Below are 26,597 nucleotides of genomic sequence, written 5' to 3' on the forward strand. Positions count from 1 at the left end.
TCATCAAATATGTCTTTTGAAATATTTTTTTCCCTCTTCTAATTTTGTTTTTTTTTAAAGTCTTTATTTGTCACAATATTGTTTCTGTTTTATGTTTTGGTTTTTTGGTCATGAGGTATGTGAGATCTCAGCTCCCCAACCAGGAATCAAACTCTTTTTGATGGCTGAGTAGTTTTCTCCACTGTGTATATGCACCACATCTTCTTTATCCATTCATCTGTCTATGGACAGTTAGGTTGTTTCTATGTCTTGGCTATTGTAAATAGTTCTGCTATGAACATAGGCATGCAGGTATCTTTTTGAAGGGTAGTTTTGTCTGGATATATGCCCAGGACTGGGATTGCTGGATTATATGGCCATATAATCTAGTTTTTTAAGGATATGCATACTGTTTTACATACTGGCTGTACCAGTTTACGTTCCCATGAACAGTGTAAGAGGATTCTCTCTTCTCTACATGCTCGCCATCATTTGTTATTTATAGACTTCCTAATGATGGCCATTCTGATCTTGCTTATATGTGGAATCTAAAATATGACACAAATCAACGCATTTATGAAGTAAAAACAGACTCACAGATAAAGAAAACAGACTTGTTGTTGCCAAGGGGGATGGGTGTGGGGAAGGGAAGGACTGGGAATTTGGGATTAGCAGATGTAAGGTATTATGTATAGAATAGATAAACAGCAAGGTCCTACACAGCACAGGGAACTATATTCAATATCCTGGGCTAAACCATAATGGAAAAGAATGTAAAAAGAATATATATCTGTATAAAGAGGAAGTGGGATGGTGACAAACAAACAATTGCTCAAATTCTTAATATTCTTTGGGCTTTATCTTGACTGAAGTAGGCTCTGCATGAATTAATTCTTTTCTTTAATCCTCAGGAAAATTTTAAGATTTGCTGTTGCTTCCTTTTCATTAGTTTCCCTTAAGCTACCAATTAATTACAGAGTATTTTATAATAAGCTTTGCATATTAACAATTACAATTTGAGTATGATAGTGTACATGAAAGAATTCTGTAAATACCAAAGTTACTATCATCTGTGTAATTCAGTACAGCTGGTAAAAGTTTCTTTGACATTGTCAGTATTTCGTCTAATTCACAAACATCGTAAGGCGAGTGGTTATTACTAATAATAAATTTTCCAGATGAAAAAGACTAGCATATGAGCCACTGAAAGTCAGTCTGGGGTCAGCCCTTTCCTTGTGGAACATGTTTTCTCTTTTGGGGTAACTTACCAATGAAGTGAAAGTGAAAGTGTTAGTTGCTCAGTCGTGTCTGACTCTTTGCGACCTTATGGACTGTAGCCCTCTAGGCTCCTCTGGCCACGGAGTTCTCTTGGGAAGAATACTGGAGTGGGTAGCCTTTCCCTTCTCCAGGGGATCTTCCCAACCCAGGTATCAAACTTGGGTCTCCCTCATCGCAGGCAGATTCTTTACCATCTGAGCCACCAGTTCAGTTCAGTTCAGTTCAGTCGCTCAGTCATGTCCAAGGGAACAAGATCATCCCCAAGGAAAAGAAATGGAAAGAAGCAAAATGGCTGTCTGAGGAGTCCTTACAAATAGCTGTGAAAAGAAGAGAAGCCAAAAGCAAAGGAGAAAAGGAAAGATATACCCATTTGAATGCAGAGTTCCAAAGAATAGCAAGGAGAGATAAGAAAGCCTTCCTCAGTGGTCAGTGCAAAGAAATAGATGAAAACAATAGAGTGGGAAAGACTAGAGATCTCTTCAAGAAAATTAAGACATACCAAGGGAACATTTCATGCAAAGATGGGCTCAATAAAGGACAGAAATGGTAGGGACCTAACAGAAGCAGAAGATACTAAGAAGAGGTGGCAGGAATACACAGAAGAACTGTACAAAGAAGATCTTTCACGACCCAGATAATCACGATGGTGTGATCACTCACCTAGAGCTACCAAAGAAGCCCATAAAGTATTCGTTGCTTGGTTGTGTCTGACTCTTTGCAACACAATGGTCTGTAGCCTGTCAGGTTCCTCTATCCATGAGATTCTCCAGGCAAGAATACTAGTGTGAGTACCCATTCCCTTCTCCAGGAATCTTCCCCACACAGGGATCGAACCTGGGTCTCCTACATTGCAGGCAGAATCTTTACCTTATGGGAAGCCCATAACCGTGTTTAAATGGCCAGGTTTTTTCCTGCTGCTGTCTGCCTACTTCCAGAGTTCCAGTCAGAAAGCCTTCAGGACTGACTTCATAGGCCTAATTTCTTAAAGCTTTCCAAATCTAATAGATATTCAGAAGAAACATTGCCAACTGTTTGGCAGGGGCCTTTGACATCTGGGTTTTTTTTTTTTTTTCCCTTGAAAACTTTAATTTTTATTATGGACAACAAATACCATAAATTGCTTTTCTATTTTTTAAAAATTTTATTATTGGAGTATACTTGCTTTACAATGTTGTGTTAGTTTATGCTTCACAACAGTGTGAATCAGCTAGCTATCAGTTCACTTCAGTCACTCAGTCATGTCTGACTCTCTGTGACCCCATGGACTGTAGCACTCCAGTCCTCCCTGTCCATCACCAATTCCCAGAGTTTACTCAAACTCATGTCCATTGAGTCGGTGATGCCATCCAACCATGTCATCCTCTGTCATCCCCTTCTCCTCCTGCCTTCAATCTTTCCCAGCATCAGGGTCTTTTCCAATAAGTCAGCTCTTCACATCAGGCGGCCAAAGTATTGGAGTTTCAGCTTCAACATCAGTGCTTCCAATGAACACCCAAGACTGATCTCCTTTAGGATGGACTGGTGGACCTCCTTGCAGTCCAAGGGACTCTCAAGAGTCTTTTCCAACACTGCAGTTCAAAAGCATCAATTCTTCAGTGCTCAGCTTTCTTTATAGTCCAACTCTCACATCCATAAATGACTACTGGAAAAACCATAGCCTTGACTAGATGGACCTTTGTTGGCAAAGTAATGTCTCTCCTTTTTAATATACTGTCTAGGTTGGTCATAACTTTTCTTCCAAAGAGTAAGTGTCTTTTAGTTTCATGGCTGCAGTCACCCTCTGCAGTGATTTTGGAACCCCCCAAAATAAAGTTTGTTTCCACTGTTTCCCCATCTATTTCCCATGAAGTGATAGGACCAGATGCCATGATCTTCGTTTTCTGAATGTTGAGCTTTAAGCCAACTTTATCACTCTTCTCTTTCACTTTCATCAAGAGGCTCTTTAGTTCTTTTTTACTTTCTGCCATAAGGGTGGTGTCATCTGCATATGTGAGGTTACTGATATTTCTCCCAGCAATCTTGATTCCAGCTTGTGCTTCATCCAGCCCAGCGTTTCTCATGATGTACTCTGCATATAAGTTAAAGAAGCAGGTAACAGTATACAGCCTTGACATACTCCTTTTCTATTTGGAACCAGTCTGTTGTTCCATGTCCAGTTCTAACTGTTGCTTTCTGACCTGCATACAGATTTCTCAAGAGGCAGGTCAAGTGGTGTTGTATTCCCATTTCTTTCATTGGAAGAGTAGCACTGACATATATACACTACCATGTGTAAAACAGATAGCCAGTGGGAAGTTGCTGTATAGCACAGGTAGCTCAGCTCATTGCTCTGTGATGATCTAGAGGGGTGTGAATGGGGAGGTGGGTCAGCTGTATGTATACATATATCCCTTCCCAGTTGAGCCTCCCTCGCACCCATCCTCCACCTCTCTTCAAAATATCTTTCTCATTAAACAAGTGGATTCTTTGATAAATGATGCAGCATTAACTGGTTAGGTATTTGGGAAAATTGTTAAATCATCATTTAAAAAAAGTCAATACTTCTAAAGTGTTAAATGTGAAATTATGAAATAGTGAAAAAATAGAAAAAGATCTGATGAAAAGATATTCTAGTTTTTAGAATGCTGTTTCTTTCATGCCTTAAAAGCTAAGGAAGAAACTGTAAAATACTGATAGATTCAGATCCATAAAAGTTTTTTTTTTTTTTTAACTTTTCCACTGATTCAGACATTTCAGATTAAGCCAAAAATAAAGTTGAAAAGATATTTTGGTATTTCTAGTAAAAAATATTTAATATTCTAAATAGAGATAGTGCTTTTTTTCCATAAATAAGAATTACTCAAACTCACCACAGTCCTTTGCTCATTCATACACTGGTCACAGGGCTAAAATCATTAATAATAGTAATAGGAAATAAAACAGTACAATTACTGTAACTAACATCTATTGAGCATTTCCCCTGAACCAGGTAGTTTCTCACTGCTTAGGTTTGTTAACTCACTTAAATTTTCCAACAAACTTTTGAGGGAGGTACTCTTATTTTCTCCATTTTTATGATTGAGGACATTAAGGGAAAGGAAGGCCTTTATGTAATCTCCCCAGAGTTACTCAGCGAGGAAGTGGCAGAACCGGAATTCAAACCCAGGCTTTCTTGCTTTAGATTGTGTGCCCCTTCATCTCTTCCCTCAAGAAGCAAGAATAAATTTTTAAAAGAAGTGATACTATTGGACAATACATGTATGCATTAATCAACCTTATTAATACACTAAAAATAATAACAGTAAGGACATGTCATCTTTGCTAAATGGACAATATTCTAAAATGTAATACCAACAAAAGCAAGCATGTAAGGAGATGCTTCAGCAAAATTATAAACAAGTTCAGGTTCAGTTTATAAATATCTGCAATGTCTTAAATTTGAACATATTTTTTAAAGAAAATTTTGGATTTAAAAATTTATTTTAAGGCAATATTCAATGATTTACATAAAAATACATGTTCAAGGATAATCATCCCAGTGATAACTCTTTGTTTCCAGAATGTTGTATCATATAATATATAGAAAGTATAGAAAATTAAATAATAAAACCCACCCAACCCTACATTTTTATTCAGTGTGTTTGTTTTTCATCCTTTAAAAAGTGTTATAATCAGTAAAAGGCCAATCTTATTTCAAAATAATTATGAGCAGACAAAATGGTGGGTAGAGGAATTTTGTTTGATTTTTATTCTCCTCTGTGATTTTATGCATTTGCAAAATTTTCTCTTGGAATATGTATTATAATAAAAATGTGACTAAATTTTTTTTTTCCCCCTCCATGCAGGTTGTGGGATCCTAGTTCCCCTGCCATCAAAGCCAGGACCTGTGCAGTGGAAGAGCAGAGTCCTAACCACTGGATCACCAAGGAATTCCCAAGAATTTTTAAATACATTTTTTCCCTTTGGGTTTCCAGAAAACATGAATAGAGAACATACATTTATTTGTACTTCCTGTTTAAAACCCTACTGAAATGAAAGAAAATGCATATCCACATTTTAATAGAATCAAACTGCATCATACTGGAAAACAAACAAACAAAAAAACCCTGAGATCAGTACACTAAAATTTTTGAGAAATTCCTGGAATGTTAAAAATAGATACAATTGTAAACACACACAGACAGACACACAGATATAGACAGGCAAACACAGACACACTCACAGACACACACAGCAGCTGCACAACCACATATCCTAGCTTGTGATTAAAAAGCTTTAAAGAACTTAGAGAAATGATCAAAGCAATTACTTTACATAGATGATTAACCTCAAATTAATTAATTGATTTTAATGCTTTAGCTGCCTTTCCTGTAAATGCAGAGCAGCTAACAGCAGCAATCTTCATGCTCCCAGCATGAAGCCCTCCAAATTCGCTTCTAGAAACAGTAGGTGGTCTGCTCAAGAGAAGCTCAACCTGAAAGTACTGGAGCCCCAGGGAGAAGCAGAGCAGAGCCTCTGATCCTTCGCTTCTCCCCAATAAAAACCAAGAAAGAACACAACATTAAAACAAGGAAAGATGGCTGTACTTAGAGATGGATAAACAGAACAACAACAACAACAAAAATAGTCCACCTCAAAATAAGGCTGTCCAATCTGCAATTTGGGGAATGTCGGGATAATAGCCTGTTTGTCCCCATATCTTTCTCTTACCAAGTAGGCTGACTGTTGTCCCCAGGCCCTTCATTGCATAGGATAATACACTTTGCAAAGAAGAAAAGGATTGCACTAACAGACCTTTCAACTGCCCATGAAGCCCACACCAGCTGTGTGTATCAATCAGTCTAGACAGCGGTGTCCAAACCTAATCTTGTATGAGACACCCAGGAGCCTGTTAAAAATGGAGATTCCTGAACGTGATCCTTAATATTGGGATTTAGCAGGTCTGACGTAAAGCCCCAGAAGGTGCCTTTTAACAAGCATGCCAGCTAATTTTGCAGATGGTCAGCTTATGATTTAGACAAAAACAAGCTAACAAGTAAATAAACAACAAGACATAAAATGAAACTTTGGCATAAATAAACAGATAATTTCTTCGGGACCAAGATTGACCTGAAATTGAGTTCCTTTATCATCTGGATCCTGTTTTTCACTTGTGAATGTGGATGATCAGAGCCTTTACCTAGTTTTCATTGATCTCAAGGATTGACAAGATGTTATTTGCAAAGACACTTGGTGGTTAAGCCATTTCATCAGCTTTGCACAAAGCTTTGTTTTTTTTTCCCTAATTATCAGTTTGTGAATAATCCTAACTAATTATTCCATGTTGACCCATAGTATAAGTGATTATAGCATTGTATGAGAAGAGTGACAAATATCCTGATGCTATCACAGTGATTTGCATAATTATTTTTTAATTTTACCTAGCATGCCAAAACATGTACTGTGACACATCAAAGATGTCCAGACATTTTGCCACATGTACCCTGGGACAAAACCTCCTCTGGCTCAGAAGTACTGCTGTAACACACAGTAAATTATTCTCAAGTTTTGGGAGGGGGCACAAACAAACAAATGAAAATAAAAACTGGCTGGTAAAGTGTTTCTGGTTTTGTGATGCCTAAGGAATATGAAACAAAATTTGCAATAATACTATTGCCAAACATGAGGACAGATGATCAAAAGTGCCACATAATAGAATATCTGGACCTTGGGCAAGTGACTTGGTGTCTATTTCCTCATCTCTAAGAATGGACAACAGTAATACTATCTCACAGGGTTAATTGTAGAGATTATTTTAAGTACATAGAGGAGTCACTGGAATGTAGCAAAGCACTTATTAAATGCCGTCAGTATTATTACTGTTATTATTTTCTTGTTTGAGTAGGGTAGTATAACAGTTAATAATTCTAAGTAATTTAATCAAAGCGGGGGCTTCCCTGGGGGCTCAGTGGTAAACAATCCGCCTGCTAATGCAGAAGATACAGGTTCAATCCCTGGTACAGGAAGATCCCTGATGCTGCGGAGCAACTGAGCCCAAACACCGCAACTGTTGACTCAGTGCTCTAGAGCCTGGGAACTGCAGCTTCTGAGCCCACATGCTGCAGCTATTGAAGTCTGTGTGCCCTAGAGCCCATGCTCTGAAACAAGAGAAGCCACTGCAATGAGAAGCCCTCGAACTGAAACTAGAGAGTAGCCTTTACTTGCCACAATTAAAGACTGTGCAGCAATGAATACCCCGCACAGCCAAAAATAAATAAATTATTTAAAAATTTAATCAAACCAGATTTTAGAGAATAGTGACTATAGAGAGTCCTGTTTTGAAAAATAGCGTACCCCCCCTTAAATTTTTGGTAGAATAAGTGGAAAGTGAATTTTATTGGTAATTTTGCAGGTGTGTGTATATGTTATATAATTTAGATTTTGTTAATTTCAAAAAAGGACTTCCCTCGTGGCTCAGATGGTAGTCTGCCAGCAATGCGGGAGACCCGGGTTAGAACCCCAGGTCAGGAAGATCCCGCTGAGAAGGAAATGGCAACCCACTCCAGTACTCTTGCCTGGAAAATGCTATGCATGGAGAAAAGCACATCAAATTGTTTATAATACCTATCTGCACTATAAACAATAAAAAGAAGGATAGGAGTGAACTTTTTTTAGATATGTAGAATTAGAAATAAACCTTGTCTATTTCTAGTATTTTAGAGCTGTCCAGTCATTAGTAAGGCTCAGTGGTAAAGAATCCATCTGCCAATGCTGGAAACCCAGGAGACCTGGGTTCTGTCCCTGGGTGGGGAAGATCCCTGGAGGAGGAAATGGCAGCCCACTCCAGTATTCTTGCTTGGGAAATCCCAAGGCCAGAGGAGCCTAACAGGCTGTAGTCCACGGGGTCCTAAAGACCTGGACATGACTGAGCGACTGAGCATGCAGTCATTAGCAATCTACGTTTTAAAAGCAAACTCCGTTTTCACTTCGGCATTCCAATGAAAGCTAGCGGTAACACTTCAGACGCTCATTGTTAAGAGGACATGAGTGAATTTGTGTTTCATCTATGGGAATCATTCTTTGGAAATTTTATCAGATGCTGGGAGACTGAATATTCTTCAATTCAATGTCTGTGAAGCAGTCTCTGGCATCTTGAAGATTATGCCTCTAAGAAAAATAAAGAAAAAGACTTTGTCTCAAACGAAGGTGTTTACACACAGAAAAATATTAAAGAAAACTAGTTTTTTTTTTTTTTAATGCCTGGATCCAAAAATATAAAGATCCAAAAAAATTTTGACCTAGAGATTTCTGTTGGAGTAGAACCTCTCTCCGCCCCCGCGCCCCACAGGCACAGAATTAGTACAGTGGTTAAAGAGAAAGGCAATCAGAACTTTAGAGATGTAGGTACTGTTCAGCTCAGAGTCATGGATGGGGAATCCACCTGGCCTCCGAAACCTTTAACCACGCTGTTCCGGTCTCAGCGGCTGGTGGTCAGCCCGCGTCTGCACAGGAAGGAAAGTTCGGACACTCCTCAACGACCCAGGGTGCCCCTAGAGACAAGGCATCGGGACGTGGGACAGAGTGGAGGGAGGCAGAGACAGTACGAGTTGCGGGTGGCAGCAGCGGCGCTCCGGATCCGTCGCCCTCGGGTTCCCTTGAGCTGCGGGACAGAGTGACTCGGAAGAGGAGCGCAAGCGCCTTCCTGCCGCTCCAGCAGCCGCGCGGGGGGCGCGCGCGCATCCACCTGGCGCAGGGCCAGCGAGCTAAAGCCGGGACTCTAGCAGCTCAGCCTGAAGTACCGACCAAAGCGAGAGCCTCCGAGAGGCAAGACTCAACCCCAAACGCACGCGGTGCGGACAGCCTGGTCCAGGGCATCCCAGCCGGTAGCCTCGAACCCGACTCGCAGTTGCGCCGTGTTCGCAGTGACAAGTTTGCCTCGCGCCGGCCAAGTTGCGAGTGTGGAGCTTATCCCGGGCTCCGGGAAGAATGTTCCAGTTCCTGGCTCGGGCTGGTCTGGGTATGGCCGGGCCAGGGGCCTCGCTGCATTTCTGGGGGTGGCTGTTGCTCGGCTGCTGCATTCTCGCCGGAGCCCAGGTAAGAGCCAGTGCCCGGAGGCACCTGCTTCCCGGAGCCACCCACCGGAACCCGGCGTTAGGGCCGAACGCCGGGACTTGGCTGAGGCCAAGGTGCGCGCATCCTTACACATCCACGCACTAACGCACACAGAGGCAGACAGACAGACAGACAGACACGCACACACAGAGGTGCACCCGGCAAATTTGACAGGCATATTGTGGAGCTGCAGAGATATCCTTTAGGCGAATGATGTCCTGGGGTGGTATTCCGGCCAGCATCTTGGCATCTGCTGTCAGAGGATATTTAGGAACCACGGCTTTTTGGATCGGTAGAGTGAGATTGAGAGGTGAGGAACTTTTCTTACTGTTAGATTTCTTGGTTCCCTGTTTAATTAAATTGTTTTTTGTCTGCTGGCAATTAACCGTCCGTTTTGAGAACTTAAATTTCTAGGGTTGTTTGAGACCACTGCCTGAAAGGATAACTGGATCTCGCTAATACAGAATCATGCATCATTAAAGCGAGGAAACTAGATAGAAAAATATACGTAACTTGTTAAAGTTGAGTTGTTCGTTTTTAAAATAAGTGGCAATTGTCATTTTCGGACTGCTAGTATCCTTCAGAGAGTTTCTGGGTGATCTTTCACAAAGGAGCCTCTCTAATGTACAAGTCATAATTCATCCTCACATTGTTTTGAATCAAATAAATTATAGGATTTACACTGAGCTTTTCAGACGAGCTAGAAAGAGATGCTTGTAGTGTTGAGTGGAATGCAGTTTAAGGGCCCTGTGACCGAATGACTCAAACCAACGTTATTTCTCTCTTTTGTTCGGAAGGGGGCGCATTTGACCGTCAAATAAAGCCCCCAATTAGTTAAGGCATTATGCACGGATACTGTCTAAACTTAATACTATGTTCTTGGTTTTCAAACGGCCAGTTAAAATTTCAGTTATTCTAAACGTGCAGTTTTTTTGGGTTTTTTTGCCCTGCTGATATGACCAGGATAGTTCACGTGAAATAAATCTGTTTAAAAAAAAAATCAAACGAGGTACGCTGTCATTGAGCAATTAAATTGTCAATGAATGCTCAAAAGTAGAGTATGCTCATACATGAAAAATTTCACCCAGATAACAGAAAGAATGTGAAAGAATGAAAAAAACTAAGAATTTGGTGACAGTGATAGAACTCGGGTGATCTCTAATGTTTCTGTCTCATAAGGTATTTGGATAATGTGCTTGAAAACGCAGCTTCCTTATATAAGGGGCAAATGACTTCTAACCATTTATTTTATTCAATGTCCCAGATTAATTTTTCTAAGGAAATGGAGAGACATTGTTTAACACAACAAAGAAAAAAAATCACTATGCTACCATGGGAAGGATATTTCCTTTTAGCTTTAGAAAACTCAGGACATTGAACACTTTTTCTATAATTTTAAGTCAAAGTTTCTCAACGTTTTGGGCCATGTAAGTCTTTGTTATGGGAACTGACTTGTCCGTTGTAGGATATTTAGTAGAATCTCTGTCCTCTTTACACTAGATCCAGTTGCAACCCCCCACCCCTGCCCGGCTGTGACAACCAAAAATGTGTCCAGATACTGCCCATGGTCCTTTGGGAGGCAGAATTGCCTCTGGTTGAGACCCGTTGCTTAACAATGATTTCCATTTATGTTTATAGATTGAGTTATGTAAAATGACAGTTTGTGATAATATTTACATTTTTGGCACTTTAAACAAAATTTGAAGGTTACATTAAAGAGATTTGCATAGACACATTGACACCTTGTTTGGTCTTCAGTTTCTTCATTCCCAGCCAAGACATATATTTAAAAGTTTTAATATATTGATAGAACAACAGAGGGAACTCATCTAAGCAGAATTAGCTTGTGGCTTGTATATAATAAATGCTTAGTATCTGGGAAACACTGGATTGCATTACAAAATAGATAACATAGGCCAGTTCTTTCAGTTGTTTTGAATAACTCTGTGGTCTTTAGTTGGTGAAGCTACCCCCCACCCCCTCCTTTCCCTCAGATCAGTTCAGAGGCCATGAATTCATGCATCCAGCATCATTGCAGAGCCCAGCAATACATTTCCCAGTCACATTTTCACATGGCAATGAGGACGACTGTATTAATGTCTGTAATTTTTCTTTACTGTTAGTGAATCCTGGAAACAGACTGAGAATAGGGGTACAGATGTTTATTGGAGGGTAATGCCTGAGAAAGATAACAGGGTGAGGAAGCAGGGTTGCACAAGGAGAGTCTCAGACTGGGATGCAAGCCTGACAAAGTCTTGGCCAACCCCATGGAGAAGTAGTAAGCAGTTTGGAATCCCCTATGACAATTAGCATGGTGGCTTTGGGTGTTAGCTTCTCCATAAGGTACCACCTTTGGAGTGGTATCACTCCATTGACTAAGGTAATTTGTATTTCTTTCATTCCAAGAAAATCTGTCTTTTTTGAGCCCGCAGGGAACTCAAGTCTCTAATTATTTACTCCAGTTTTAATTTTAAAAAATGTCATTCTATTCTAAGGGGCAGAGGTGGCTGTTCTGGATACGAATTATACAGTGGAACTCATATCTGGTCACAAAGCTGGAGAGAAGAGAGCTGCTGGCAAAGCATATATCTAAAAGAGTTGGGTGTTTCTAGAACTCTCCTGTCTTAGTCACTGACAAGCAGAATTCAATAAACATAATCTTTTAATCCTTTAACTGCAACTTTTTATCACTATATGAATGGAAGAGTGTTGTATCTTTAAAGGTCAGAGTCTTGAGATTGGGCTATCCTGTATATTAATATTTTAGGCTGTAGGCAGCATTCTTTGACAAAAGATGCAGAGCCAGCTTGACTAAGCATGGGCAACAGAGCACAAAGGTTAAAGAAAAAGAAACAGATTCACTATGGAGTCAGATGTGTTCTTCCCTATTACAAATGGTCCTTTGCACAGGAAACATTGCTAAAATGTATTTTTCTAAATGTACTGCTTTGTTTTGGATGTAGTTGTTGCTTTTGGAGTAACAGACACTGAATATGAAAACTGCTCTTTTGGTTTAAATACACTGTGATTTTTAATGTCCCTTTATGGTAAAGAACACGTGTTTCCAAAACATAGGTGGAAGAGAAAACAATATAAAAGACGAACATTTTCTTACTTTCACTTGATGAAATAACTAAAGATCAATTTAACAGATCATCAGTTAGCACATGCTAATCAAACTTACCTCCTAGTTAAACCGGCCACATTTTTTTTTTTAGAACAAAATTATCTTTAGAAGCTGTAGTTTACATGACGATTATGTTCCTGAAAAGGTTATCCCAGTAAAAAGGCTACATCTGTACAAAAGGAAACAAAAATAAATGTGTTCAGGTAAAAACAGTACACAGTGTGATTTGAAATGTCCGTGTTTAATAACTGAGGTCAGATTTCTTTCAATCAAATTTATAGTTCTGAAACTTGGTCATGGGTTACCCAGTGTTTTCTGGGATTAAAGTAAAAGAAAGTAACTATTGAATTGGAAAAACAGCCAGGAAAAACAAAACAAAAAACCAAAACAATTTGAATGGTGCCTGACTGTTTCTAGAGAATATTGGAAGAAGTCAGATTTTCCTCCCTGCCCACTCAGGTGACTCATCTCTTTCCATTTTGTTCTCCCTTTTTGATAAGTGAGATTTTATGGCAAACTTTTAGTGTAGCTGCCTTTAACTCACAATCTGCATTGTGTTAGTCTATTAGCTAAATGATGGTGTGTATTCCAATCCAAAAAATTCATTTTGATTATTTTCTCCTTTCATGTTAAAATAAATGTGAACTCGCTAAGTTGTATCCGACTCTTTGCAACCCCATGGACTTTGCTCATCAGACTCCTCTGTCCATGGGATTTCCCAGGCAAGAATACTGGAGTGGGTTGCTATTTCCTTCTCCAGGGGATCTTCCAGATCCAGGGATCAAACTTGTGTCTCTTGCGTTGGCAGGCAGATTCTTTACCTCTAGCCACGGGGAAGCCCATGAATACTATGCAGAAATATTTAAGACTATATACCTATTTACTTATCTACTCTGCATTACCTGATTTCAAGCTTTATTACAAAACTACCGTAATCAAAACTGCAGAATTCTGGCATAAAAACAGGCACATAGACCAATGGAGCAGAATCAAGAGCCCAGAAATAACTCTTTGACAAGACAGCCATGAATACCTACTGGGGAAAGGACAGTCTCTTCAATAAATGGTGTTAGGAAAATGGGATTCATATACAAATGAATAAAATTAGATCCCCATTTTATACTACTCACAAAAATTAACTCCAAATGGATTAATGACTTAAATTTAAGACTCTAAACTTACTAGAAGAAAACAGGGGTAAAGTTTCTTGACATTGATCTTGGCAGTTATTTTTTGGATATAACATCAAAATGCAAGCAACAAAACAGAAAATAAACAACCGGGATGACCTCAATCTAAAAAGCTTCTGCACAGCAAAAGAAATAATAGGTACATGAAAAGATTCTCAACATGATTAATAATGAGGGCAATATACCTCAAAACCGAAATGAGGTATCCACCTCACACTTGTTAGAATGGCTATCATCAAAAAGACAAGAGACAAGATTTGGAGAGGATGAGGAGAAAAGGGAACACTTGTGCACTATTGGTGGGAATGTAAATTTTTAAAACCACTCTGGAAAAAGTATAAGTTCCTCAAAAAATAAAAATAGAACTACTGTATGATCTGGCAGTCTCACTTCTAGATAATACCCAAAGGGAATGAAATCACTATCTCAAAGGTTAGGTGTCCCTCTTGTTTACTGCAGCATTGCTTACAATTGCCAAGACATGGGAACAATCTAAGTGTCTGTGAAGGGATGGATAAATAAAGAAAATGTGATGCGCACACACAGAGGAATATGATCCATCCATAAAGAAGAGGGAAATCTTTCCTTTTGTGCAACATGGATTGACTTTAAGGCCATTATTCTTAGTGAAATAAGTAAGAGACAAATACTGTATGTTCTCATTTGTATGGAACCTAAAAAGGCTGAACTCAGAGAGAGTAGAATTAGTGGCAGCCAGGCCTTGGGGAGTGGGAGAAATGAGGGGACATTGGTCAAAGGGTTTAAACTTCTAGCTATAGGGTGACTGAGTTCTGGGGATCTAGTGTGTAATATGGTGACTATAATTAACAGTACTTGATTATATACTCAAAAATTGTTGAGAGAGTAGATCTTAAATGTTATCATCACACACACGTTAAAGGTAATTATGGGGGGGAGGTGTTAGCTAATCTTATTGTGGTAGTCATGTCACAATATGTAAATGTATCAAATCACTACATAGTACACCGTAAACTTAATTTATGTGGTCTGTAAGTAATACCTCAATAAAACTGGAGGGAAAAAGGCAAAAATTCAACTAGAAACCATTTGGAGTAACTCTCTTATTTCATAGATGAGTAAACCAAAACCCCCAAACATGGAATGATTGTCCAGTTTCACTGGTAATTTTTCAGTAGAGCTAAAAAGAATCTTCTAGTCCATTTCTCCTTTTTATGTGCCATAATTGACATATTGTAAGCCATGGACGGAGGAGCCTGGTAGGCTGCAGCCCATGGGGTTGCAAAGAGTCCGACATGACTGAGCAACTTCACTTTCACTTTTCACTTTCATGCATTGGAGAAGGAAATGGTAACCCACTCCAGTATTCTTGCCTGGAGAATCCCAGGGACGGGGGAGCCTGGTGGGCTGCCGTCTATGGGGTTGCACAGAGTCGGACACAACTGAAGCGACTTAGCAACAGCAGCAGCAGCAAGAGGACTAATAAAATGCTGGGTCTTTGTAACATTCCAGGAAATTTTCAATATGTTTATTATTTTTTCTGATTATATTACATAGGGTGACCTAATTAAAATTTTCTATAACTTTTTAATTTTTTAAAAATGGGTTTTTTTTCCTTTAGGCTAAGCAGGTAAAATATGATTATTCTCAAATCTTATACATTGATGGATTATGAATTTTGATTCAGATAAAGAACTATTTCTTTAGAACTAGTTCTATAAAGAACTATATCAAGGTAGCTTGGTATCAAAGTAATTTTTAATTATATTAGAAGGTGAAATAATGAAAGATTGTGTCATGGCTTAAAAAAATAGTGGCATGTGTTTCTCTGTTTGTATTTTGTTCATATCTACAGCTGGATTCTGATGGCACCATCACTATAGAGGAGCAGATTGTCCTTGTGCTGAAAGCTAAAGTGCAGTGTGAGCTCAACATCACAGCCCAGCTCCAGGAAGGAGGTAAAGATGCGGAAGAAACTGTGCCCCCCGTGTGTCCCACCCAAATCCTCACAAAGATTGTGAATCTCCTCCTTACTGAGTGTTAGGGAGTTTCTCATCAGTCATTCCATGTTTGTGTGTGGAGAGGTGTGTGGCAGAATAACGCTATTTTCATCTCTTTCACCATCATCTCTTCCCTCCCTGTGGATGAGTGACTTGCCTGGTTTGTGAGTTTGGGAATAGACCAGGCAGGTATATGCCAGCCTCTTCCTCAGACATGTCTTTGGGATCCGTCTGTTTGCAGAGAGCATGCATATTGTTTTGCCCTTGACTGTGCAGTAAGCTTCAAGGAGCTTCAAGGTGTTCATCTGCAGTTTTAGTAGGTAAAATTCAAAGGAGTCAATAGGCAAGCCGACTGATGCATACATAGACTATGTTCTCCAAAAACTTTCTTCTCAATAAAGTGATTATTTTATCTTCATCTGCCGACTCCTTATGTAATTTTTCAATTAGTTCCAAGTGGTAAACTATAAAAACAAAGTTACAAAACTGCTGACAAGTTTGTGGTGATGTTGGTGGTCTCAGGCGTCTCTCCTGTTGCAGCTGGGGACCTGTGGTTTGTGTTCCTTGGGGTCTGGTGGTCACTCACAGTTCTCATTAGGGCCATTGGATAAAGTCATTTACTGAATTGAGTAGTATGAAAATTACAATGTTGTAAATAGGGAAATGCCTTGTCTTGATAGTTGAATGATTCAGAGACATTTTTTTAAAAACAGAGGTGGTGTTTACTGATTTCCCTAAATCTGCATGCAGTAGATGATGTCCTTAAAGCTGTGCTTTAAAAAGATATGTGATTGATTTTGCAGTTGGTTATGATCAGAGAATGTGGTCTGCATGATATTAATTTTCAAAAATGTGCTGAGACTTACTTGCTTCTATTGGGGTCAATTTTGATAAATGTTTCATGTGGTCTTCAAAAGAATGTGTACTGTTCGGTTTCTGAGCACAGTGTTTTATAATATCCACTAGGTTAAGCTTATTGGTTGTGTGGCTCATGTATTCTGTATCTATGAGTTCTCATCTATTTGACTTATTCTTTTCTGATATATGTATCTTAAAATAGCCTACAATGATGATGAACTTTTTGCTTCATATATTTAGAAAATATGTTATTGGGTGTATACAAATTGAGAAATGTTATATTTCCTGGTAAGTCAAACCTTCTATTGATGTGAAGCATCTTTCTTTGTTTCTACTTTACTTTTGCTTTAAATACTAAATACTAAAATTATTATATTAAAATAACAATATTTAATAAATAACTTAGTTCTTTCTCTCTTGTTTGATATTTGCCTTGCACACCTTTTTCCATCCTTAAAAATCTTTAATTATGGTACAATGCACATAATATTAAATTAATCATCTTAAATATTTTAAGCATACAGCTCAGTAATGTTAAGTATATTCACATTGTTATGTTAAACTAATAGCCGGAAATTTTTCGTTTTGCAAAACTGACACTCCAACTCAGCAATTCCTTATCTTTTCCTATTTATTTATTAAACTTCTCTGTGTACTTATACTTCGGGAGTTTCATTTATAAACAAGACACAGGTGGGATTTTTCTTGTTATCCATTTTGATAGACTTTGTCTATAATTAAAGAATTTAGCCAGTTGCATTAATTATGATTATGAATACACTGTATTTGAATTTACCATCTGTCTGGGCTTTTCATTTTACCAGCTATTCCTATAATTCTTTCTACTCTCTACTTCCACCTTGTGTTGGCTTCTTTTGAATTGATTGAGGCTTTTTTCCTTATTTCATCCTCCCTCTCCCTACTAGTTTGGAAGGTATATGTTATATTTAATTCTTTAGTGATTAGCCTAGAATTTTTCATGTTATATTAAAGAAAGTTTAAAGTTATCAATAATTTCCCTCTATCAAATAGTATAAGCATTTTAAAATACCTTAACTGCTTCCAAATTATATGCTGTTATCTTAGTGTTTTATATTAAGTGTAAGTTTGTATAATTTTTCTTCTTCCTAAAATACATCTTTTTAAGAGGTTTCCTTACACTGGAATCTACTTATAATGATACTTACTATAAGTAGTATCACTACTTCTGGGCTTCCCCAGTGGTTCAGTGGTAAAGAATCCATGGGCAGTGTGGGAGATGCAAGAGATGCAGGTTCGATCCCTGGGTCAGGAAGATCCCCTGGAGGACAGCATGGCAACCCACTCCAGTATTCTTGCTGGGAAAATCCTGTGGACAGAGGAGCCTGGCAGACTACAGTCCCTAGGACTGCAAAGAGTTGACCACAACTGAAGCTACTGAGCACGCATGAACACATAGTGAACTCTGTATTTTGTTTGTTTGACAAGGTATTAATTTCAATCTCAGTCTTCAGAGATATTTTTTCTGGGCTAATGATCTTTGGATGAGAATTATTTACTTTTAGCTCCTAAAGACTTTATTTTTCCACTGTGGCTTCCATTGTTGTTGTTGGAAAATTTTGTTGGTCATTAGTTTTTCTTATTAGCTCCTTTTCAGAGTTTCTCTTTGATTTTGATGTTCCGCAATTTCATAGTGTGTCTAGGTATGGGTTCACTTGATTTCTGGAGTCTAAGGATCTGTGTCTTTATTCAGTGGTGGGAATGTTTTGTTATTTTGTCTTTGAAAATTTGCTTTTCCTCATTTTCCTATTTTCTCCTTCTGGAACTTTAAGTAGATAAATGAGGGAGCTTCTCCCATTACCCTTTGTATCTTCCTGTCTTGCATGTTTTCCTTTTCTTTGTTTTTCTACTGCTGTTTTGGTAATTTCTTCAAATATATTTTCTAATTCATCAACTCTTTTTTGAGCTTTGTCTAAAGGCTCTTTCATCCATCAAGTTAATTTTTATTATTCTGTTTTTCAGTTTTGAAGTCTATTTAATTTTGATAGTTTTTTAATCTTAAATATAATTTTAATCTTTCTTTTTTTCTCACTAGACATATTTTATATTCTGCATTTGATATTAAGATAACCATAGACTTTGCTTGTCAATACTGACTACCACACCTGGGGGCTTATTTCCTTATGTGTCTAATGACTTATGATAAAGGATTTATGAGATCCTCATTTAATATCCATTCTTCTAAAAAATAGAATAAATAGAAATTTATTTCTATTTTCTGCAAGGTGCCTAGTAGAACTATTGATCTAACTCCACTTTAAACTAAGACCATATATTAGACCACACCAAAGTCTTTTGTGTGAGAAATTGTGTGAGAAATTTTGTGGTTAGAAATTTTCAGAGAAGAATCTTTTTCTTACTGTTACCTGTGAGAAATTTGTGTGAGAAATTTTGTGGTTAGAAATTTTCAGAGAAGAATCTTTTTCTTACTGTTACCTGTTCCACCTCTAAATGCAGCCAGCAGTGAAACATCCAGTCTCTTTCTAAAGGGTGCTTTTGTTTTTTGTTCACCCACTAAATGATTCATCTTTTGGGAATCCTGACCTTATATAGGAGTTTCCAGTATAGCTTCCTACTTCATCAGGTCTCAGACTAATTTTTTTTTTTTAATCAGAATACCATCAAAATCCAAGTTTTTAGCCAACACGTCAGTAGAGGCCTCTATTGTAAGCCCCAATGTGGTGATTGCTGATCCTGTGGAATATTTTCTGGCCTCATATTTTTAAATTTGTAGCTATAAATCATGTTTAAAAAAATTTAAGTGGAGGAAAATTGCTTTACAGTGTTGTGTTGGTTTTTGCCATACAACAACACAAATCAGTCATATGTATATGTACCCCCCCTCCCTCTTGAACCTCCCTCCCTAAGCCATGTTTTAAGCAAGAAAGTTTTTATATTAATTCAGCCTTTGTAGATGTCTTGCACTAGAAAAGAGTTGTCTGAATGGCTAGGCTAATAATGTCAGGAAAGGGAGTCACTAGTGTTATCTTTAAAGAACACTGACCCTGATGTCTCAAACATTTAGGTCTACTAATGAGTGGCAACATTGCCGTGAAGGTATTTATAAAGATTGTTATCTATGAGAGTTAAATGAATTATCTTTTATGAAGTCTCATGAAATTTTGAGCTGGAAGATGTCTTAAAAATTATCTAGTCTAACATGATTATCTTTAGTGTCCCTTTAACAGTTCAACAAACATATTATGTACCTACAGTGTGTTGCTTCTGTAGTGAGCACTGGAAAAAATGAATCAGATTCTATCCTTACTCCATGGAAATGATTATCTAATAGTATAGGAAGTAGACACCCCTCAGATGGTGTCTAAGTTTAACAACAGAAGTATCACAATTGTGGAACCAGTGAAAAAAAGCATCTTAATTCATCACAGAGGAATCAGAGAAAGCTTTATGGACAAGTAACCTTAAAATTAAAGGAGTAGGAATTGGATGTGTAGAGGAGGAAGTAAAAAGACATTCCATGTAGACAGAATAAGGTTGGCAAAGACAAACAACTGGGAATCAGTAACACATCATGAGAGTTAAACATAAAAAGAGTAAATGATCTAGATGTAAACTTATATGACTTCTAAAATTTGTGAAGGTGCAACTCATGTGAAACATGTAGAGGAATAAATATTAAGAGAAAAGACATGTTCTTTGAGATCTTTCTCTATAAAATATGCTAGAATTAAATCTGGACAAACTTTGGTCTACTTTCAATGAAAAATGTCTAATTATATGTAAATTGATTCAACATTTCTTCATGTACAACTGTAAAAAGACAAATGACATTTTGAATTCACTAACTTATTTAAGTTTTCATTTAAAAATTCTCTTAAATTGAGAGATGTATATCAAAATATTTAGGAGTGAGCTGTTATACTATCTGCAACTTACTTTAAAATACTACAATGAAGATAAATTTGATAAAATATTACTAACTGTAAATTTTAAATACTGGGTATATTATATCCTCTGTTTTATTTTGGTAAAAATTTTTATAATAAAAAGGAAGTAAAATTTTTCTTCTTTTCTATGAAAGAAAGAAAAGAAAATGTAAAAATATCTAGTTATAAAACTATTTAAGTATTTAAAAACAAAACCCCAAATATTATGATCCCAGGTTTATTTCACAATTGTATGGTCATATTATGCTATGGAAACTGTAGAACTGTAAAGAGTCAAAGTCAGATTCTCCAAATTTTAGAATGCTTTGTGTAAATATGGTTTGACAAGTTTCACTAATGATCAGTTCCTCCTGGCACACACAAAAGATTGCATGGAATGTAATTGATGGTGTTAATTTATAAAGGGAGTTTGGTGACTCATTAGGCAGTTAATTAGTTTCTTGCTAAATAATGAAAGTATTTACTCATACAGATTGTGAAATGTTGATCAAAGAGAAGATGCTAATTAAGATCTCTGTGTATTATCTGTATGAGGGCATGGTTTTCCCAGTCTTCTCAATCTTTTGTGAATGTTGATTATTCTGTTTGTCAAATAGCCAGCAGAGAAATTATTACAATCTACAGAAACATTATTTTGGGGGAGTGTTGGTTTTCTCAGTTTTGGAGTATATCTGTGTGTGTATGTGTGTGGGATGGTATTTTTTTTTTTTAAAGAGAAATACTATTTTGTTTTTAAAAACTTAAAAAAAATGAAGTATAGTTAATCTACAATGTTGTGTTAGTTTCAGGTTTATAGCAGAGTGATTCAGTTATATCTATCTATATGTATATTTACATTATAAGTTTCCATTACAGGTTATTATAAGATATTGAGTATAAGTTCCCTGTACTATTCAAAAGGACCTAGTTATTTACCTATTTTATATATAATAGTGTGTGTATGTTAATTTCAAACTCCTAATTTATTTCTCCCTTACATCTCCTTTGGTAACCATAAGTTTGTTTTCTGTATCCAGGAGTATATTTCTGTTTTGTAAATATGTTTATCTGTATCATTTGTTTAGATTCCACACAGAAGTGATATCATATAATATTTGTCTTTCTCTGTTTGACTTATTTCAGTTAGTAAGATCATCTCTGGGTCCATCCATGTTACTTCAAATAGCATTGTTTTATACTTTTTATAGCTGAGTACTATACCAGTATATATATCTGTATAGGTATCACATCTTTATTCATTCATTTGTTGGTGGACATTTAGGTTGCTTCTGCGTCTTGGCTTTTATAAATACTGCTGCTGTGAATATTGGGGTGCATATATCTTTTCTAATTAGAGTTTTTTTCATATTCTTTTCCATTGTAGTTTATCACAGGATATTGAATATAGCTCCTTGTGCTATACAGTTGGACCTTGTTGTTTATCTATTCTGTATATACCAATTTGCCTCTGCAAATCCCAAATGTCCAATCCACCTCTCCCTCATCCCCCTTTTCCTTTGGTAGCCACAAGTCTATTCTCCATGTCTGAGTCTGTTCCTGTTTTATAGGTAATTTCTTTTGTGTCATATTTTAGATTGTGTCACATAAGTGGTATCATATGGTATTTGTCTTTCTCTTTCTGACTGACTTCACTTAGTATGATAATCTCTAGGTTGTTGCAAATGGCATTATTTCATTCTATTTTATGTTTAAGTAGTATTCCATTACACACATGCACACACACATGTGCATACACATATACACACATATGTACATACACACATACACACACACACACACATATATATATATATATATATATATATATGGGCTTCCCTTGTAGCTCAGTCTGTAAAGAATCTGCCTGCAATGCAGGAGACCTGGGTTCGAGACCCTGGGTCAGGAAGATCCCCTGGAGAAAGAAATGGAGCAACCCATTCCAGTATTTTTGCCTGGAGAATCCCATGACGGAAGAGTCTGGCAGGCTACTGTCCATGGGGTGACAAGAATCAGATAGGACTTAGCGACTAAACCACCACCATATATATATATGTGTCACATTGTCTTTATCCACTTATCTGTTGATAGACGTGTAGGTTGCTTTGATGTCCTGGCTATTGTAAATACTGCTGCTATGAACATAAGAATGCATGTAAGTTTCTGAAATATAATTTATATCTGGATATATGCCCAGGAGTGGGATTGCTAGATCAAAAGGCAACTCTATTTTTAGTATTTTGAGGAAAATCGGTACTGTTTTCCATAGTGGTTGCACCAGCTTACATTTCTACCAACAGTGTAGGAGGGTTCCCTTTCTTCCACAACCTCTCTAGCATTTATTATTTGTAGATTTTTAAAATGATGGCCATTCTGACTGGTCTGAGGTGGTACTTTGTTGTAGTTTTGATTTGCATTTCTCTAATAATTAGTGATACTGAGCATCTTTTCATGTGCCTGTTGGCCATCTGTGTGTCTTCTGTGGAGAAATGTCTATTTGGAGTTTCTGGTCATTTAAAAAATATTTATTTATTTACTTATTGGGTTTTGGTTGTGGCATGCAGGATAGTTCCCTGACCAGGGATTGAACCTGGGCGTCCTGCTTTGGGAGCATGAAATCTTAGCCTCTGGACCACCAGGCAAGTCCCTTTGCTCATGTTTTGATTGGGTTGCTATTTTCTGACATTAAGCTGTATGAGCTCTTTGTATATTGGGGATGGCATGAAGCTCCAATACTTTGGTCATCTTTTATGAAGAACCAACCCATTGGAAAACACCCTGATGCTGGGATAGATTGAAGGCAAAAGGAGAAGGGGACTGCAGAGGATAAGATGGTTACATAGCATCACATTTTCAATGGACATGAATTTAAGCAAACTCCAGGAGACATTGGAGGACAGAGGAGCCTGGCATCCTGCAGTCCATGGAGTGGCAAAGAGTCAGACATGACTTAGTGACTAAACACCAACAACAACCTTTTAGGGAACCAAAAACTATCCCTTTTAAAGCATAAGCAAAATAGCAACAGTTTTCTCTATTGCAGCTTAAAAACTGCATAATTATAGAATAAATTGATCATTGATTCAGACTTCTATGAGGCGTTAGTTCCTCACATGACCAACTCTTGGAAAATCTCATGTGACATTGAAGCACACATTTTGAAGGACAACTAGTTACAAGAACAAAAGAATATATGTCTGGGTCCATTTTATGTAGACTGCATGATAGATATCTGGGAAAGTATTGGTTTCAGAAAAATAAGTATATGTGACTTATTAGATATAAAGTAAATGGATGGGAAACCATATTGAATGCTATCAAGACAGAAAAATATTCAGGACAAAATTGATGCTTTTGAGCTGCGGTGTTGGAGAAGACGCTTAAGAGTCCCTTGGATAGCAAGGAGATCCAACCAGTCCATCCTAAAGGAAATGAGTCCTGAATATTCTTTGGAAGGACTGGTGCTGAAGCTGAAACTCCAATACTTTGACCACCTGATGGGAAGAATTGACTCATTTGAAAAGACCCTGTTGCTGGGAAAGATTGAAGGCAGGAGGAGAAGGGGACAACAAGGATGAGATGGTTGGATGGCATCACCAACTCAATGGACATGAGTTTGAGTAAACTCTGGGAATTGGTGATGGACAAGGAGGCCTGGTGTGCTGCAGTCCATGGGGTCACAAAGAGTTGGACATGACTGAGCGACTGAACTGAACTGAAGCTGGTGGAAGAGATTGATTCATTATACTCTATTTAAACAAGAAGAAAGATAAACAAAAAGTAGATCATGGTGGAAAGAAGCAGGTAAAGCAAACAAAAAGTAGGTCATGGTGAAAAGAAGCAGGTAAAGCCATGTACCAAATATGGAAGCCAGTGTGATGAGTTCCATGGTTACTAGCAGTATGTAAATCCAAGCTTTTGTTATGGAGCAAAGTGAGGCTGTTTCCAAGAAAACATTCTCTCCTGTGAGAACAGTGTGGGTGAGGGAAGATATTCTCATTTTCTTATTGCTTCAGCCATCCACAGAACAAATCAAGTATTTGTTTCCATGTGATATGGTGGACATTAGCAAGTCAATTTCAGGTTCACACTGAATTCTTTGCTGTAGATACTGGTTCCATGAGGTTCAGTTATGCTGAGTATTCAAAACCAAACAAACAACTTGACAGAATGAACGCTCTGTGTGTGTGTCTGTGCGCTCAATATATCTGACTGTTTGTAACCCCATGGACTGCAGCCATGGACTAGATGGCTGTAGACTCCATGGGCTGTAGCCATGGACTGTAGCACAATTACACTCATCTCATACGCTAGCAAAATAATGCTCAAAATTTCCCAAGCTAGGCTTCAACAGTATATGAACTGAGAACTTCCAGATATTTAAGCTGTATTTAGAAAAGGCAGAGGAACCAGAGATCAAATTGCCAACATCCGTTGGATCATATAAAAAGCAAGAGAATTCCAGAAAAACATCTACTTCTCTTCATTGACTACGCTAAAGCCTTTGTGTGGATTACAACAAACTGTGGAAAATTCTTAAAGAGATAGGAATACCAGACCACCTTACCTGTCATCTGAGAAATTTGTATGCAGGTCAAGATGTAACAGTTAGAACTGCATATGGAACAATGGACTGGTTCCAAATCAGGAAAGGAGTACGTCAAGGCTGTATATTGTCACCGTACTTATTTAACTTATATGCAGAGTACATCATGTAAAATGCCAGGCTGGATGAAGCACAGGCTGGATTAAAGATTGCTGAGAAAAATATTAATAACCTCAGATACGCAGATGACACCACCCTTATGGCAGAAAGTGAAGAGGAACCAAAGAGCCTCTTGAGGAAAGTGAAAGAGGAGAGTGAAAAACTAGCTTAAAACTCCACATTCAAAAAACGAAGATCATGGCATCTGGTCCCCTCACTTCATGGCAAATAGATGGGGAAACAATGGAAACAGTGAGAGACTTTATTTTCTTGGGCTCCAAAATCGCTGCAGATGGTGACTGCAGCCATGAAAGTAAAAGACACATGCTCCTTGGAACAAAAGCTGTGACAAACCTGGACAGCATATTAAAAAGCAGAGACATTACTTTGCTGACAAAGGTCTGTCTAGTCAAAGCTATGGTTTTTCTAGTAGTCATGCATGGATGTGAGAGTTGGACCATAAGGAAAGCTGAGCACTGAAGACTTGAGGGTTTTGAAATGTGGTGTTGGAGAAGCCTGAGAGTCTGTTGGACTGCAAGGAGATCAAACCAGTCAATCCTAAAGGAACTCAACCCTGAATATTCATTGGAAGGACTGATGTTGAAGCTGAAGCTCCAATACTTGGGCCACCTGATGTGAAGAACCGACTCACTGGAAAAGACCCTGATGCTGGGAAAGATTGAAGGCAGAAGGAGAAGAGGAAGACAGAGGATGAGATAGCTGGATGGCATCACCGACTCAATGGACATGAGTTTGAGCAAGCTCCTGGAGTTGGTAATGGACAGAGAAGTCTGGCCTGTTGCAGTCCTTGGGGTTGCAAAGAGTCGGATATGACTGAGTGACTGAACTGAACTGAACTGGACTTTAGCCCACCAGGCTCTTCTGTCCATGGGATTTCCCAGCAAAATTACTGAAGCAAGTTGTCATTTTTTCCTCCAGGGGGTCTTCCCAACCCAGAGATCAAACCTGCATGTTGCATCTCCTGCATTGACAGACAGCTTCTTTACCACTCTGCCACCTTAGCTAGAATAAAATCTTCAGCCACGGTTAGTGTAATTGGTAACTAAAAGATTGAGAGCTGTAATGGTACTTCTGGTAGCAGAATAATGTCCCCTCAAAGATGTGCAAACCCTAATCTCTGATGTTCTGCCTGTGTATGTTATGTAACAAGGCAAAGGGGCATTGCAAATGGAATTAAAGTTGTCAACCTTAAAATAGGAAAATTAGCCTGGATTATTTGGATGGGACTAATGTAAATATATGGATTCTTAAAAGTGGAAAACGAAGGAAAAATAGTTGGTAAGAGAAAAGAAGAGTGGAGAAGAGATTGAAAACATGAGAAAGACTTGACCTCCCTTGTTGACTTTGAAGACAGAGGAAGGGGGCCATGAACCAAGGAATGCAAGTGGCTTCCAGAAGCTGAACAACCCTTAGCTAACAGCCAGGAAGGAAATGAGAATCTTAGTCATCAGTGAAAGGAACTAAATT

At 38.0% G+C, this 26,597-nt stretch overlaps 1 protein-coding gene across 1 annotated transcript in view; it reads left to right on the forward strand.

Annotated features, from left to right (window-relative positions):
* Positions 1-9,234: 9,234 nt before the first annotated feature.
* PTH2R (parathyroid hormone 2 receptor) overlaps positions 9,235-26,597 on the forward strand; it is an 84,054-nt gene continuing 66,691 nt past the window's right edge. The window contains exons 1-2 of the mRNA XM_010861089.1: positions 9,235-9,309; positions 15,479-15,581. Coding sequence (XP_010859391.1) covers positions 9,235-9,309; positions 15,479-15,581 — 178 coding nt within the window. The remainder of the gene's footprint in view (positions 9,310-15,478; positions 15,582-26,597) is intronic.

This window comes from Bison bison, unplaced genomic scaffold (assembly GCF_000754665.1).
Source record: "Bison bison bison isolate TAMUID 2011002044 unplaced genomic scaffold, Bison_UMD1.0 scf7180017864471, whole genome shotgun sequence".
Classification (NCBI taxonomy): domain Eukaryota; kingdom Metazoa; phylum Chordata; class Mammalia; order Artiodactyla; family Bovidae; genus Bison; species Bison bison.